At 41.9% G+C, this 18264-nt stretch overlaps 1 protein-coding gene across 1 annotated transcript in view; it reads left to right on the top strand.

The window, feature by feature from the left end:
- The first annotated feature begins 12020 nt into the window (after window positions 1-12020).
- Window positions 12021-18264, top strand: part of NDFIP1 (Nedd4 family interacting protein 1) — a 51166-nt gene continuing 44922 nt past the window's right edge. The window contains exon 1 of the mRNA XM_040622293.1: window positions 12021-12235. Coding sequence (XP_040478227.1) covers window positions 12173-12235 — 63 coding nt within the window. The 5' untranslated portion in view covers window positions 12021-12172. The remainder of the gene's footprint in view (window positions 12236-18264) is intronic.

The raw sequence follows: 18264 nt of genomic DNA, 5'->3' as shown, positions 1-18264 counted from the left end.
AAAAACCCAAAAAACAAAAAACTGAACCTCGGAGCACCTGAGTGGCTCAGTCAGTTAAATAAGTGACAGACTCTTGATTTTGGCTCAGGTCATGATCTCAGGGTGGTGAGATTGAGCCCTGCATTGGGCTCCTGCTCAGCATGGAGTCCTGCTCCAGATTCTCTCTCTTCCTCTGCCTCTGCCCCTTCTCTAAAATAACTAAAAAGGATTTTTTTAAAAAAATAAAATTTGAACCTCAAAAAAAAATTGAACCTCTAGGTCATGAATAAATGAATTAAATTATCTGGATCCTATTCTTGCAAAGAAAATAACTTTTATTTTTTGTAATTTTATTTTATTATTTATTTAAATATTTTATTTATTTATTTTAGAAAGAGAAAGAGACAGCATGAGTACGGGGAGGGTAGAGGGAGAGGCAGAGAATCCCAAACAGACTCTCTGTTGAGCACAGAGCCCCCCACATGGGGCTCTAACCCCACAGCCTTGAGATCATGACCTGAGCTGAAACCAAGGGTTGGACACTTACCTGACTGAGCCACCCAGGCGCCCCTATTATTCATTTAAGTAAACTCTACCCCCCCAACATAGGATTTGAACACACAACTCTGAGATCCCGAGTTGCATGCTTTACCAGACTGAACCAGACAAGCACCCCCTAAAGAGAACTTTAAAAAGTGAGGTTAGTGATTTTGTACATTGCACTTCAGCACCACCTCCATCTTTATCACTGGATCCTTTTCAACACCCACTAGTCATATTCTTTATCAGACTGCAGTTGTCTTCATTAATTTCTCCATTAACTTGACTTCATGGTGGTTCACATGAACATAGACTGATAGGATGAAGGCCTCCACAAATAAAATTACATTTAGCTTTAAAGAAATAAGAGTATAAAGAAATAAACCTTTTAATCATCCTAAAAAGATAGCTCACAGGTCTAGCCTCACAAAGAAGTATATGACTTTATGCAAAAAATAATGCTCCTTTTATTTTATTTTATTTTTTAAGATAATGCTCCTTTTAAAAGGAGTGTATAATTTACACAAAAACTGGTACACAAATGTTCACAGCAACATTATTCGTAATAGCCAAAACGTGGAAATGACCAAAATATCCATTAACTGGTGAATGGTTACACAAAGTATGGTATACCTATACCACAGGTTATTCAACAGTAGAAAGAAGTGAAGTATGTAAATGGGCTATTATACAGATGAACTTCGAAAAAATTCTGCTAAGTGAAAGAAGCCAAACACAAAAGGTCACACATTGTGTGATTCTATTTATATGAAATGACCAAGCTAGGCAAATCTGCAGAGACAGAAAGTTGATTAGTGGTTGCCAGGGGCTGGCAGGGGCAGCAGTTGGGAGGAAATGAGGAATGACTACTAATAGATACAGGGCTTCTTTTTAGGGTGAGGAAAATGTTCTATAATTGATTGTGGCACATTGCAAATATACAAAAAACCACTGAATTGTGCATTTTAAATGGATTGATTGTATAGAATGCAAGTTATATGTCAATAAAGCTGTTATATTAAAAAAAGGTATATAGGGGCGCCTAGGTGGGTCTGTCCGTTGAGCACCCAACTCTTGATTTTGGCTCAGGTCCTGATTTTGGGGTCGTGGGATGGAGCCCTAAGTTGGGCTCTGCACTAAGAATGGAGCCTGCTTAAGATTCTCTGTCCTCTCCGCACCCCCCAGCATGTGCATACATGCTCTCTTTCTCTCAAAAAAAGGCGTGTGTGTGTGCGCGCGTGTGTGTGTGTGTATTTAAGCTTTTGAAAAATTGAGTCATTTCAGGACAGTTAGGGCAGCAGCCTAAAGAATTCTATTTCCTTAGATCGAATTTGTATGTGAGGATTTTGTGAATTGAGTTTTCAAAAAAGCAGGACTCACAATAAGCATTTGAAGAGATAAGTGAAAAAAGAATCAGAGTTCCAGAAATAAGCTCATATATACAAGGAGATTTTGTATATGATGGACACTTTTTAAATGATTATTCCACAAATAGTATGAGATCTAGCTAGCCATTAAAACAAACAAACAAACAAACAAACAAACAAACAAAAAACCCCCCTGGATTCCTATCATATTCCTTACCCCAAAAATAAACTGAACTTGATCAAATATGTCCATGTAAGAAAGAAAAGTACTAGGAAAAAATATAGGTAAATGTTTTCACGATCTTGGGGATGCGAACGATCTTCCTAAATTAAAGGAAGAAGTCATTAAAGAGAGAGAGAGAGAGAGACATAGATTTGACTACCTTTTTTTAAAGTGCACAAAACTTCAGCACAACAAACATTCTTCCTCTCTCCTCTTCCCTATGTGCCCACTCTACCCAAATTTGATGGATCCTTCAGGATAAGGCTACAATTGCCTTCCCCTGTGGCATCTTTCCCATCCACTCCTGGACCTATGACCATTTCTTCCTTTCCTGAACTTCTCTTGAACTTAGTCAAAAATACACAGATGGCAAGAGGAGGTGGATGGATTGTAATTTACCTGCCAGCCCCAGACCCACGGCAGTGACTTCTCAGAGACCTGTGTTAGAATTCTTACCTGCATCTGACCTCAGTGGGAGTGTTGTGATCAATTTTTTTTAAAAAAGATTTTATTTATTTATTTGACAGAGATAGAGACAGCCAGCGAGAGAGGGAACACAAGCAGGGGCAGTGGGAGAGGAAGAAGCAGGCTCTTAGCGGAGGAGCCCGATGTGGGGCTCGATCCCATAACGCCGGAATCACGCCCTGAGCCGAAGGCAGACGCTTAACCGCTATGCCACCCAGGCGCCCCTGTGATCAATTTTTGCTCTCTGTCCTGCATGTGGGAAAGGTGGCATGAGTCACACACATCTGCCCTGCCTTTGGGCATCCCATTATAAGCACCCAAGGCTCTGAAATGACTGCCTTCCAGGAGCACAGTAGTTCCCAGGAACAGAAAGTATCCCAAAAGTGACCTCTAGTTTATGGTGTGGGGCAAGGAGAGTGGCAGGGAATGAATACAATGGAAAATGGTCCTTCTTTCCTTTTTTTCTTTAAACAAAACCTATTTACCTCCAAGCTATACTCACTGTACCTGGGCTTTTTACATGTGGACAGAAAACAGAGGAGTTTTTGTTTTTGTTTTTTAAACAGAAAGCTGCCTGTGGAGTAAGAATTATATATGCATTTACTGAATGAGTGATTGCATGAATAAAATCAAAGAACTGCAAACACCTCTCACGTGACAAGATGTTCCATGGAGCTCAAGTTATCACATGCACCCGGTAAGAAGCTAGTAAACATGTCTTTGTATTAAGACAAGCTCCAGGTCAACACAGTGGCATAGACTGAACTGGGGGATCCTCCCACAGCCAGATGAGGCTGTCTCCCTGTCTCCTCAGTTCTGCTGGCTGATTGAAACTCTTCCTGACTCGTTCACACATCCTGCACCCTTCTGCAGCCAGCATGAACCCAGCCTGGGAGCTGCTTTTGCAATCCTATGTCAGCACACAAGGAGTTACCCGCAGAAAGTCCCGGGCCAGAAAAACTTCCTGGTTCTCTGTGGCTGGAAAATCTGTGTCACCAGAGGTATTGCTAGATAATTCATCCGTTCCACTCCCTGAATTTTGAAGATTCAGAGAACACAGGCACAGGCACATGATGGTTCCTGGTATTGGCAGTTTACAAAGCACTTTGACTTGCATTGTCCCATTTAGTTGGTCTTCAGGAGGTAGGAGACTAGACTTTTTGCTTGAAATCAGTCTGCCTCAGAAGAGCAATTGTTGCCAAAGATCCTATGAAAGGTCTTTTTCTCTTACTGACAATTGGCATTTCTCTTCCGTCCCCAAGAAGGAAGTCTAGTCTCCAGGTGGGAGGAAAGTTTATCCTTAGGCAGCTGCCAGGTTGGGAAGGAAGGGCTACGCCCCAGGCAGTGATGTCTGTTTTGAAAGGGAGAGGGAGTGACATTTTTAGGCTGCAAGTCTCTTCTGGGAGAGCAGGAGACATCTATTTTTGGATGTGTTCTGTGCCACCCACGAAACACTCGAAAGGTAACCAAGAACCTGATGGGTTTCCTGTGGGGAAAGTTGTGAAGGGCCAAGAGCTTCAGCATGCTCTGAGTCATGAAGTTTGACTTCGTCATCAATTGGTTGCAGAGAGAGCACAATACTCCCCTCCCCTTTCTTCTGAACCACAGTTTTGCTGCATGAGGACAGCACATAGGGCATGACACAAATCCTCGAATCACAAAAGGTTGGGCCGCATGCTCTGAGAGGCCAGGATGATGTGTGTTAACCCAAAGTAGTAGATTGTTTCGTTCAAGGATGGAAGGAAAATATGTTCCACAGCAGCTCTGCCACTTCCTGGCTGTGTGATCACAGGCATGTGACTTAACCTCTCCGAGCTCAGTTTCCTCATCTGTCAAATGAAGGATCAAACCAAATGATTTCAAAAGCCCTTTTAGCTCTTGTCTTCTATGACACACACACAGAGGCAAGATAATTATCTTCATGCAACTTGTGCCCTCATCCAGAGGATAGAGATAAAATAGATTCTACTTCATGTATTTCTTATGAACAGTAGAAAAGATAAAAAATGTAAATTGCTTGACACAGTGTCCCCGGCATAAAGTAAGTGCTCAGTACATGAGAGTAATTGAAGTAGTGGTCTTGGGGGCAGTGATGTCAGATGCACCTTTCTTAGGGCAGTGAACAATTAAAAATGGGTCTTTAAATGTTTATGGTGAGAAACATCAGTGGCAATTTAAGCCGATGTTCTGGATGACCTGTAGACTAGTATATTGGCCATGTTTGCTTACAGAATGACACTGGCTTAACAGGTAAAGGAAAGACAAGGCAAGAGAATGTTTGGGGTTTCAAGAGTGAAGAACACAACTTCCGTTCAGCCCCTGAGCTGGTGGCCAATTACTATTTAACATTGAAATCTGTTTTGTCACCATCAGCTCTGGAAAGGCTGTGTGCCAGCTGCCATCCCACCTTGTACCATTACTCTGTCAAGGCATGGCTGACTCCACGGGAGGTATTTGGCATAGAGGAGGGCTTGTCTTTGCTCCATCTGTGGGCTTCAGTTACTGAGGATGTGAATGAGGGAGAGCCCCACACAGGGATAATGTTGGAGGAGCTCCTGAATAATTTGGCTAGGATTTCAAGACTGCTTTAAAACTAAGGTATATGGGGGCACCTGGGTGGCTCAGTCGGTTAAGTGTCTGCCTTTGGCTCAGGTCATTATTCCAGGGTCCTGGGATCGAGCCCTGCATTGGGCTCCCTGCTCAGTGGGGAGCTTGCTTCTCCCTCTGTCTCTTCCCCTGCTTGTGCTCTCTCTCTCTGTCAAATAAATAAATAAATAAAATCTTAAAATTTTTTTTTTTAAATAGAACTAAGGTATGATTTCCTGGTCCTCATGTAATCTTATTTAAAACTAGAGAGTCTCCCTTTGTCCTGCTCTAAGTCACCCAGGCAGAGTTCCCTGGTGACCTGTAAGCAGCCAGCATGCTGCCCACAAGCTGCGGGTGAGTTTAAGCCAACATCAGCTTCTTCTATTGGGGCCCCTGAGGGGGGCTCGTCTTTGTTGTCATAATTAGCACAAGTAGTATCTCCCCTGACATACTGCAGGCAGTGCAGATCTCTGAGCTTTAGTATTTCCCTCGCGTAATCCTGTTTCTTATGATATTCCCTGAACACAGGCAGAAAATTACCCACTGGGGAAATGTGAGAAAGCCTTTTCTTGTCTTAGGAATCAGCCCGGGGGCGCCTGGGTGGCTCAGTTGTTAAGTGTCTGCCTTTGACCCAGGGTGTGATCCCAGGGTCCTGGGTTCAAGCCCGGCATCGGGCTCCCTGCTCAGCGGGAAGCCTGCTTCTTCCTCTCCCACTCCCCCTGCTTGTGTTCCCTCTCTCACTGGCTGTCTCTCTCTTTCAAATAAATAAGTAAAATCTTAAAAAAAAAAAAAAAAAAGGAATCAGCCTGAGGAGTGGAGAGTCAGGCGCTTTCCCTACTCACCTGTTCTTGCATTCAGGACACTTAGTTAAAGCAATTGGTTGGTACTCTGGGTCCGAAGATGAGAATCAGACGCTTGATCTCCTTGTGGACACTTCGCTGTTCTTCATTCCTCATTCCTTTGCCACCCACAACACCCTAAATATATTGTGAGCCATTTGTCAGGGGTGGGATCACCTAGAGATTTTATGGGGCCGCCTCCTATGGTTGCATAGGTTGTATGTTGCCCAAATCAGGGTGGGGGTGTCGTTCACATAGACTATACTGGCCTGGCTGTCCCTGGACTGCGTCAATGCACTAATTACACAATCAAATGTGGCAGTCAATACCTGGAGGACCAAGTTGCAGCATCTCTCCTGGCAGGGTGGATTCCCCAAAAGTTAAAGCAGGTATTCTATTTAGGACAGAGGGGTCAGTTCAGCATCTTTATAATTAGATGTTACTGAGGACTCTTGGAAGAAATTTCTCTATTGGTCTTGGTACCCTGTTTTATTTAGCTCAGGTTCCCTATCAGTTGTATAACCAATCGGGTGTCCACTTTATTGGTGTGCTTATAACATGTATAACTTCGTTTTTGTGTTAAACTCATTCCTGATGTTATTTCAGTCCTACAAGGGCCTATTATATGCCAGGCTCTGTTCATATGGAGATGATGGTGAACAAGAAGGCAAGGTCTGTTTCATGTTACTATTTTTGTTTTGCCTTTTCTTTCTCATCTACTTCTAATTTATGATTTCTTTGCTATACTGCAATCACTTAAATCCTTTTTGGATCAAGACAGTGTATAAAATAAGTAAATACTATAAATGTATATGTACCTAATAGTAAAGCACTAAACTATATGAAGCAAAACTGACACCAGTGAAGGAAGAAATAGACAATTCTACAGTTATAGGTGGGAGACTTCAACAATCCACTTTCGGTAATAGCCACAGAAGATCAAGTAGCCAGAAGATCAACAAGGAAATAGAAGACTTCAGTTACACTATAGGCCAACTAGACCTGATAGGCATACCTAGAGAACATTCCACCCAACAACAGCAGAATAGACATTCTTTTCAGGTGAACATGGGACATTCTCTGGGATAGACCATAGGCTATGGCATAAAGCAAACCTCAATAAATTTAAAAGGATTAAAAAAAATACGAAGTATGTTCTCTAATCACAATGGAATGAAATTAGTAATCAATGACAGAAAGAAATTTGGGGAATGCACAAATAAATCAGAATTAGGCCACACACTGCTCAGTAACCAATGGGTCTAAGAAATCACAAGTGAGGGGCGCCTGGGTGGCTTAGTTGTTAAGTGTCTGCCTTTGGCTCAGGGCGTGATCCCGGAGTCCTGGGGTCAATGAATAAAAATAAAGACATATCAAATCTTATGGTATGTTAAATACTCACACTTAGCATTTCTTAATTTCATTTTGGAGAATAAATGAGAAACTATTCTTTTGTAGTTTCAGGTTTTAGGCAGAAAACCATAGCAATTGCCCAAATTGTGCTCAATTAATATTTGTTGAATGAATAAATCAATTGCATTGCAGGGGCAAAAAGATAAGCCAAGGAATCAGGAATCTCATGATGGATCTCTAACTGACTAACGCTTTTTCTCTGACTTAACTTTTTTGCAGAAGCCATTTGTATTTTAAGATCTTTTATAAATTCCCATCGTCTTTTCTCTTTNTTCCCTCTCCATTAGGCCTTCTGCATTACTCTGTGGTTTAAATTTCCACTCAAGCTCTTAGCACATAAACTTTTTTTGTCCTGCCAGGAAGCTGGGAGTTGGCCATCTACTGCCTGGGGGCCAAATCCAGCACACGACCTGTTTTTGTATGATCTGAAAGTTGACTATAATTTTTACATTCTTACATAGTTGAAAAAAATCAAAAGAAGCATAATATTTCATGACATGTGAAAATAAGAAATTCAAATTTCAAGTGTCCATAAATAAAGTATTATTGGAACACAGCCATGCCAATTTGCTTGATATTGTCTATGGCCGTGTTGATGATACAGTGGCAAAGTAGAGTAGCTGTGACAGAAAACTTGTGCCCCATAAAGTCCAAAATAGTTCTAGTACTATCTATCCCTTTACATAAAAGTTGCTGACCCCTGTTCTAAGCTTTTGGACAAGCATACTCCTGACTGGGTGTGCCTTCCCTTCTTCCCATTCATGGCGTAGCCTTTTTCTCATTCAAAACCCTTTCTCTTCAATCCTTACCTGATGATCACACATGATCACATAATTCTCTTCACCATTTCTAGTTAATGTAGCCCAAGACAGCTGTAATTAACTTGCAGTTTTTATATTTGAAAACATGTCTTGAATCTGTGTTCACTATCTTCTCTATTTCACTGCAGACTGCAAGGATGAGACTGGTTCTTCTATGTCGTCTACTCTCCTCTACACACAGAGTGTGCTCAAGTTTTGTTATCAGACAGATCTAAGTTTGCATTCTGGTTCCACCATCACTAGCTGAGCAAGTGATGTACATCTTCTGAATCTCTTTACCTGCACACTGGGTTGCTTTTTTTTTTTTTTTCCCAAGGTGTTATTCATTTGTCAGAGAGAGAGCATAAGTAGGGGGAGTGGCAGGCAGAGGGAAAAGCAGGCTCCCTGCTGAGCAGGGAGCCCAATGCAGGGCTCCATCCCAGGACCCTGGGATCATGACCTGAGCCAAAGGCAGAGGAATAACCGAGGGAGCCACCCAGGTGTCCCGCAGACTGAGTTTGTTATGAGGATTAAGGAGAAGACCTGTGGAAGGGTCCAAAATCCAGAAGGTGCTCCACAAACAGTAGTAATTATCAGTAGAGTATTTCTTTATTTGTAATATGAAGATATCACCTTTGCCTTTAACGAAACTCATAGTAATGTAATGAGAATTAAAAGAAGGAATAAGTAAGTGGAAATGGAAATGCATGGTTCAGTGGGAGCAAAGATTAGCTGGAGACGTTCAAGGCCTGAAATGAGATATTAGACCAATGAGGCTTTGCTTAAAATTTAACAAACCCTTCTTGGTTTCTTATTGAGCTCAGTACTGCCTAGGACAAGCCTCAGGTGGATGTGAAAGACAGAAGACTGCATCTATTCTGGAGGAGATTTTTATCTCGGTGGGGGGTGGGGGTTAGAGAAACAGACGTGAGCTATGCTCTTACTTGTCCATAATATTTCTCCTCTCTCTCAGAATGGATGATTCAGAGTCAGCAATTCACATAAAAAGTATTGCACATGGAAAGTATTACTGCTATTCTGTGGGAAAATAAGTTTCTAAGTGCAGCAATCTGAAATTAATAACTTTCTCTGTGGAAACTCTCTTTGACAACATCTCCAGATGAAGCCAAAGAGTGCAATTTTTATAGCCTTGGATTATCTTTGCTGTCTGCTTGGCTTGCAGCAGACATGGATCCGTGAGTCAGAAATTCAGTTTTCCCCTTCACTGTACACTTTGCTTGCCAACTGGAGACCTTACACAGCGGTGACTCAGTTTCTCAACTTCCCAATTTACCCATCCATTGAATCAACACAAATCATCTCCATTTACTTATTAAAGGCTTTGGGGGGAACTCAGAGAGAAAAAAAGACCAAGACTTCACTGTGAACACAAAGCATTTTGGTTCGGTGTATCAGAAAAGGGGTAAGAAAGGGAGCCTGGAAGCTGAAATGAACTTTTTTTTCTTTCAAGAGAAAATATTTCAGTGAGAAAGCCCAGTATTTATATTATGTTCATATGCAGGGAGTGTATCACTATTGAGGGAGAAAGTAATTTAGGAAAGAAGTAGACTTGAAGGGTAGCAACATCTTTTCCACAAACGTCACCACGCCGCCGACTTGCGTAAAGATGGCAGCTGTTGCTCTCATAGCCATATGCGGCGGCACAGACATCTTTTTTATTCCTTCTTACACGTAAATTTAGATAATCCGGGCAAGGAAATCTGGATTTCTACTTTCTATTGGTGAGATCTTAAAGCATTTCAAATTAGACATTTTTTTCCTTATATAAGACCACCAGGTAGGACATTATGTGTAGAATGATTTACTGTACCTTATTACATTTAAGGGTGTTTTTTCTGGATTAAAAGCAACTAAGGGACGGAGTAAGGAGTGTACCACTTTGAGACTCTCAGACTGGCATTTTGCTTGATTTGTTCACTTCTCCAAAGTGTAAATATGTGAGGCTAACACTCGGATGTTGGGACAGACATGTAGGAGTTTGGAAACTGGTGGAGAACTTAAAGTGAGGAAGATAAATATCTAGAATTTTTATTGATTACAATTGGCTCATATAAGTAGAAACCTCAGGGTAGGTTCAAAACACAGCTATGGTCAAAAAATATGTAGTTAACTAAACTTGAAAATCAGAGGCTAAAACAATAATCATATTAAAGCCAACCCTAGATGACTAACTTGGAAAGGCAATCAAGAAGAAATGGGAATTGCAACAAGCTTCAAAGATCCTTTTTTTCTTTCCCCCTGTGTTGAACATGTGGGTAGAAGCAATTCCAGGTGCCTGGGTATGACAGAAGACCTCAAATGCCTGCTATATATCTATACTGTGCTAGATGCTATGGGAGTTATAACAATATTTAAGAGATATATATTTTCATCTTCACAGAGTTTATAGTTTAGTTTCATGGATTATAATGGTTAACAATGCTGGTTTAATGGGTTTACATTCCAGCTTTTCCCCTCACTAGCTCCGTGTTCTTGAGTAAGATATTTAATCTCTTCAAGCTTAATTTCTTCATCTGTGAAACATTGGTAATTATATCTCCTCTATGGCAGTGCTGCCTGCCTCCTTTCAGTTCTTCCACAAGGCAAGCTCTTACTCCCCTCACAGCCTTTGGACATGCTGCTGTTATCTGGAAAGCTCTCAGCATGGCTGAATCTTTGGAGCTTGGCCATTCATGTCACCTCCTCAGAGAGCTTTGGTTCAGAAAAATATAATTGGGGGGGCAACCCTCTGGGGTCCCCTCCCTCTTGGGAAGGTTTGTACTATCACTTTGCTGTCACTCAATAAACTTTGTTTTGCTGCCCACCAAAAAAGAAAAATATAATGTTGGGACTGCTGGGTGGCTCAGTCGGTTAGGAGCCCTAGTCTTGATTTCAGCTTGGGTGTTGATCTTAGGGTCCTGAGTTCAAGCCCCAGGTCGGGCTCCATGCTGGGTGGAGCCTACTTTATATATATATGTATATATTTAATATATATATTAACATATATGTGTATATATTTAATATATACACATATATATAACAGAAAAATATCATGTCTATATCTACAGGTGAGGCTGTTAAAATACTAAAGGGCTGCATAAAAAGGAGGATGCTATTATTATCATCCATCCTAACTAGGGTTTATTTGAGATCTAAGGAGTTGTGGAGGATGTAGGGTCAGGAAACTTCTGTAGTGGGCCAAATAGCAAGTACTAGGATTTACTGGCTGTACGCAACAAATGGGAGCGGCTGTGTTCCCGTAAAACTTAATTTATGGACAATGAAACATGAATTTCTTCTACTTTCTACCGCCACTGGACCGGATTTGGCCTCTGCCCTGCGGTTGACAGATCCCTGATGGCAGACAAGAAGGGACTTGGAAAAGAACCGAGATTGTGCAGCAGGTACCAGGGATCAGGCATCAGATGGCTGCTGTGCCAGGTTGTCAAACCTCCCTGGGCGCCAACGACCTCTTAAATGGGGCTGTGGCCCCCATGCTGGGCTGTGCGATGAGGGTTAGAAGAGAACGCACGGGGAAAGCTCAGACCTCGTACGAGGTGCTCCTTAGTAGGTAATTCTTTTACAGCTGCCTCGCCTCAGAAGGCTTCAGCCTCCGGGGCGCGGGAGGAGGGGCGGACCCCACCCCGGGCGGCGGCTCCGGGGGGCCAGGGCGGCGGCGCGGGGCGAGGCCTGGCCCGGCCGCGCGGAGCGAGTCGAGGGCGGGGCGGCGGCGCAGCGTCGTCGTCGGCGTCCCGCCTCCTCCCCAGGGGCCGCGTCGGAGCCTCGGCGGCGGCGGCGGCGGTGCTCACAACCCGAGGAGAGCGGCTTGCCTGGAAGCGGCGGCGGCCATCGAGACCCACCCGAGGCGCGTCCCCCTCGGCCTCCCCGCGCTCCCAGGCCGCAGCGCCCGCGCCCCTTTAGCTCGCTCGCTCCCCTTCCTTCCCTGCGGCCGGCTGCGCCATGGCGTTGGCGTTGGCGGCGCTGGCGGCGGTGGAGCCGGCCTGCGGCAGCCGGTACCAGCAGGTGAGCAGCGCCGAGTCCTGTCCCGGCCCCCGGCCTCTGGTCCCGGGCCCCCGACTCCCGACCCTGCCCTACCGGCCGGCCGCTTCAGGCGTCTCTGGCCCAGCCTGTGGCCGACGCGACGCCGCGGCTTAGCAGGCCGCGCCGGGCCTGGGCGGGCCCCGCGCTGGGATTCGAGGCCGCCGCGGGCCCGGCCCATCCCTCTGCGACCTGGGGCGGCACTCGGGCGGTGGAAAACCTCTGCCCCGCAGCGTTTCCCGCGGTTCCCGCGGCGGTCGGGTCCCCGAGGCAGAACCCGCGACCCTCGGGAGGCACCGACCCGGGGGCGTTCAGTTTTCTTTGCTCCACTTTTGGTTTGATGTCATTGGAAAGAAAAGAAAAAAAAAGGCAAGCATGAAATGGGAAAGGAAGCGAGGTGGAGAGAAAAGATTAAAATCGCTGCTACTGCGACCGACGGCTCCCCGCGACGAGATGCGATTGCTCAGGGTTTCAGAGCCTAATCTGTTTGTCGAAACCCATCCCCCTCGCCTGTGTTTTAAGACAAAAGTAAAAAATGAGACGAGAGGCAAGTCCGCAGTTTGCAGTAGGTTTGAAAAGGCGATGTTTAGCTGGGGCGATGCCCCAAAATGTCGAGCTTCGTGGAAGGCTGCAGGGCGTGTGCCTGGGTGTGTGTTTTAAAAGCTTGGAAATGACGTTTAAGGAGATTTAATAGCATGGCTGGGGAGGACCTGTATAGGGGTTGATTGGAGTATTATCCCGGTTATAATTTATAAATTGAGGCCCTAGGGAAAAGAGCTGCTCGCCCGTCTCAGTAGCTGGGTTCCCCTCGGAAATTCAGAGACAATCTGCAGGGTTTTTAGTGGTATTTAACCTAACGCATTATAATTGTGGGAATTAAGCCAGGTAGGAACTGGTGTTGATTGGAACCGCAGATAACTGCTTGCGTTTTGTCGTTTCAGATGTTTTTGATACAATATGTATACAAATATCGGTCGTGCTTTTATGAAATTAAGTGTCCTATCTTTGATGAGCTCCAGTTTTGTATTTTAGAAGTAAGGAAAACCAGTATGATTAAAACATCTAGATTAATCCCTTGCAGCCAGTTACCAGTTTGTTTTGCTCTCATCAGCCCTATGTTGTAATTTCCTCCCTCCTCCAGCCGGACTTCTGAAATGACTGGTTAAGAATTTAGCTTCTTGGTTTCATAAACACGCCCAAACTGTGGCAATGCAGTCTAGTCCTCAGATCTTTCACAGCCTGGGGTCTGGCATATGCTTTTTTGTATGACCTTGGGCAAGGCTCTGGGTTCCTCCCTGCTTTAGTAAAATACAAATGACAGGTGTCACTTAAATGTCTCCACAGTGTTCAGAAAGCACATGTACCCCACAGTGTGATCTAATTCATTCTTTTCATCCTGCTCTGGATAGGGCAAACAAGCCAAAAGCTGTGGCTTTTCTTTGTACTGCCATCTTCTTGAGCTGTTAGGTAATGCTGACATATTGCTCGAATACAAAAAATTTGGTGGAGTATCAAAACTATGTATTCCTTAGTGTAGTAGTTAATAGCTTTAAAGATGCAGAACTGAGGTATGTCAGGGACAGGTCATCTTTATTTTATTTTTAAAAATCATTATGTTGAAGAAATAACCTCCAAAAAAGTATGAAAAAAAAGAACCTTCCTAGAAAAATTGCAAAATATGAAAGCCAGCCCCCCTAAAAAACCCCGCAATAAAAATCTGTCACCCATAGGTAACCAAAGTTAATATTTTAATGTGTATCTTTGTGGACTTATAGGTATGTAAATATACGTAAGTATAAATCAGTATACATGTGTAGAGATAAGGAAAGCTAATATTGACTGAGCATTTACTATGTGCCAATCACAGTACTAAGTGCTTTACATCCATTATTCCACTAACCCTCATAAAACCCCCATGAGGCAGGGTTTGGTATTATTGTATAGATGACAAACTCAAGACTCCAAGAGGCTTATTAACTTACTCAAGGTCACAGCCTCTAAGTAGTGATTACAAGGATAAATACACACTCACCTACTTAAAACACAGGCTCACATTCCAAATATAGGCATGTGCATTAGAAGATATATATGTGCATATGTATTTTCTCGTGTGCCCATAATATATATATATATATATATATATGTCCATATATATATATATATAGGCACATCTTTGTACATATACCATTCCATGGGCCCCTGATTATACGTGCACACATTTGGTGCATATGTGCCCATGTGTATCATGTTCTCAAACATGTGTGCATTCACAAATTTGCATGTGTGTGTATTTGTTCGCATGTATGTGCAGAGGCACATAATATAGCCATATAAGGTAGGTCAATATTTTCATGCTGCGTAGTATGTATCTGTGGTTATGCCGTAGTTCAAGTCAGTTGCCTGTTGTTGGTCATTAAGTATGTTCATAATTTTTTTTAATTCACCGAAGTTTCTTTTATATCCATCTTTGTCTCTTCTTTAGTATAAATTTTCAGATGCGGAAACACTTGGCCAGAGAGTATACATATTTAAAAGGCTTTTGCATTATAGAATGTCGGTGAATTGTCCAGGCAACTTGATAGGAGCATGATACTCTGGTTGTCACAAAAGGCTGTTCTGACTTCTGTTTGATCTGGTTAATCAAATAGAGCCGGTTCTCTAGTAGAGTAAATGCAGTGGAAGACTTTATGATTCGTTACTAAATATACAAGTTTACCTTAATGTTTTTTTTATTGGTAGCGCAGGGCACAACTTGAATTTAGTGTTACGACAGACTGCACAGAAAGCCTGGGCTCATAGTTTCCCTGTGGCTTTATTTTTTTTCCCCTTTTGCATTTTGAAGCTGAGATTGTATATCCAGACATTCAGAAGCACTGTTTCAGAAAGGTGGAGGGAGGCCCAGTGTTGTGAAATTTGTAATACGTCCCTCTCTCTGCAGACATTTATTCCTGTTCATGCATTCCAAGCCCTCTTTGCCTCACTGGAGAATATATCTTTGCCTGTTTTATGAATTTTGCCAGATACTTCTGAAATGTTTTCAGAGCTTTGGATTTGAATCTGATCTAAGGGGGCAACAAGGACATGGCCATATAGGCTTAAAAATAGAATGCTTAGTTTAGATTTACTGCCTGCTGAAGAAGTTGTCCACTTACAAACATCACTGATAAGAGTTTATAGTGCAGTCTGACGACATTGTAGAGCTGCTTTGGGAATGATACCTTTTTGGATAAATTCAGGATTGTGGAGGAAGGTTTTGATAGATCAGGGAAAGAATTTCATCTCTGCCAGGCCAAACCATATTTATGCTGAAGTGTTAGATGAAGTCACGATCCTGGAGGAAGGGGTGAAAAGTGCCCATGTGGTTTTATTTTTTTAGTTTGAAAAGTTGTAATTATATCTTGGAATGCCCCTTAAAATGTTATGTCAAAATTTTAAGGTTATTTTGCTATTACTTGTGGCCTGTATGTCCAATGATCAAAGAAAACTTTTCCAAAAATACTGAGATGGGTAGAATTGTTTTTTTAAAAATTTTAAAAAATTGTTATATATATATGCTTTTTACTACAATTATATATATATATACATATATATATATATGATTTACCATTTTGACCATTTTTAAGTGTACAGTTCAGTGGCATTAAATACTTTCACAGTGTTGGGCAACCATCACCACCATCCATTTACAGAACTTTTTCATCTTCTCCAGCTGAAACTGCATACCCATTGAATAATAACTCCCCACTTCCCCCTTTCCCAGCTCCCACAACCATCATTCTGTTTTCTATGAATTTGATTAATACCTCATGTAAGTGGAATTATATAGTATTTGTCCTTTTGTGGCTGGCTTATTTCACTTAGCTTCATATCCTCCAGGTTTATTCATGTTGTACCACGTGTCAGAATTTCCTCCCATTTTAAGGCTGAATAGTACTGTATGCATGTAGCGTATTTTGTTTATCCTTTCATCCATTGGAGCACAATTGGGGTGCTTCTGCCTTTTGACCGATGTGAATAATGCAGCTGTGAATGTGGGTGTACAAGTTATCTTTTGAGTCCCAGCTTTCAATTCTTTCGGGTATATACTCAGAGGTAAAATTGCTGGATCATATGGTAATGCGTTCTTAATTTTTTGATTAAAAAATAGTTTTCCATAGTCCCTACACCATTTTACATTCCTACCGGCAGTGGGTAAGAGTTCCAGTTTGGGGGGGGGCGGGGAAGAGTTTCAATTTTTAACATCCTCATCAATGCTTGTTATTTTATTTTTTGATAAAACTATCCTAATGGGCATGAAGTTGTATGTCATTGTGGTTTTGATTTATATTTTCCTAATGATTAGTGAAATTGAGAATTTTTTTATGTGCTTATTGGCCATCTGTATATCTTCTTTGGAGAAATGCATGTTCAAGTCCTTTACCCATTTTTGAATTGGGTTCTTTGCTTTTTGTTGATTTGTAGGAGTAGAATCATTTCTTAATAGTATTTACATTTTCAGCTTTTTACTATGAAAATTCCAAACGTATACTAAAATATGGTATAATAAATCAAATGCACTTATCACTTGGCTTTAGCAGTGATCAACAAATAGGTAATGTTGTTTCATTTATACTCCCCACAATTATTTTGAAGCAAATGTTAGAAGTCATATTATTACATCCATAAATATTGTTGTGTGTAACTCTAAAAGATGTTGTAAGCAGTTAGTATCACATGAGAAATAAATCATGAGAGCCCTTTTGTAATCTAGTATGAATATGGAAACAAGATTTGTGAGCTGTAGATCTACAACTGTGATTCTTATTTGACTCCCTCTTGGTAAGCAGTGACTGTTTTTTTGTAGCAGTGATGAATTCTTGCTGATCCATTCTTAATTTTTTTCCTGCTCCTACCGGTGACCACTTGTTAGGGCAGATTTAATCGGTTTTATCATTCTCTCTTTGTACTGGAAACAGGGCAAAACTCCTTATTGGGTAGGGAGTAAGGCCTAGTTGAGGAAATCCTGGCATCATCTCAATTGATGCCACCCACTGGTTTGCCTGCTCATAACTTCAGATTACTTTATGCTAGGCACTGATTGTATCACATTACTTTACATAAAATTATATTATAAAATAAATCCTTTTATGAGAGTGACTTTGTATTCTTAGTAATAAAAAAAGGAAAGGCTCGAAGAGGTTCAAGTGCTATCTTTTATCCGTTCTTAGGGCTTTAAAATAATTACTTTGGTTTCTTAATAATTTATTTTTATGTTGTCTTTGAACAAGTACAGCTGTTTATGGGGCGCCTGGGTGGCTCAGTTGGTTAAGTGTCTGCCTTCCGCTCAGGTCATGATCCCAGGATCCTGGAATCAGCCCTGTGTTGGGCTCCCTGATCGGTGGAGAGCCTGCTTCTTCCTCTCCCTCTGCCCCTCCCTCCCCTTGTGTGCGGTGTGCCCGCTCCACTCGCTCTCACGTGCTCTCTCTCTCTCTCCCTCCTTCTCCCTCCCTCGCTCTCACTCTCTATCTCAAATAAAAAAAAAAAGGTACAGATGTTTAATGCAACATATTCTCGTGGTAGTGGATGGTGCCCATTTAGATAAAGCAGCTTCTAACAATTTAATTAGAGATTAATGCTGATAATAAGCTTGATCGTTATCTTTGTTCTCAACTCATTTTTGCCAATATAGGCAGTTGGTAAATACCATACATTGAATTTGTTGAGCTTTACATACTCCAGTTGTAATGATTCTAGTGGCTGTCCAGATAGAAGTGCAGGGTGTGTTGCTGCCTTCACCAAATGTAGTAATAAAGTGAGTGTTATTAGACATCGTTCAGCACTTCCTGCTGTTAAAATTAGGATGACTCATTTTTTTTCCCTGAATAACACAATTTATTATATTAAAGTTTATACATACTGGGTCTAAATACCAAATTTAAGAATGTTTCTGGTGAAATATTTTCTTACTGATTAAAGCAGTTCCTTTCACATGTATGTTTCTTTTTTTTTTTTTTTTTTTTTTTTTTTTTTAATTT

This window comes from Ursus maritimus, unplaced genomic scaffold (assembly GCF_017311325.1).
Source record: "Ursus maritimus isolate PB19 unplaced genomic scaffold, ASM1731132v1 scaffold_5, whole genome shotgun sequence".
Taxonomy (NCBI): Eukaryota; Metazoa; Chordata; class Mammalia; order Carnivora; family Ursidae; genus Ursus; species Ursus maritimus.
This window is presented reverse-complemented; position numbering and strand designations above follow the sequence as displayed.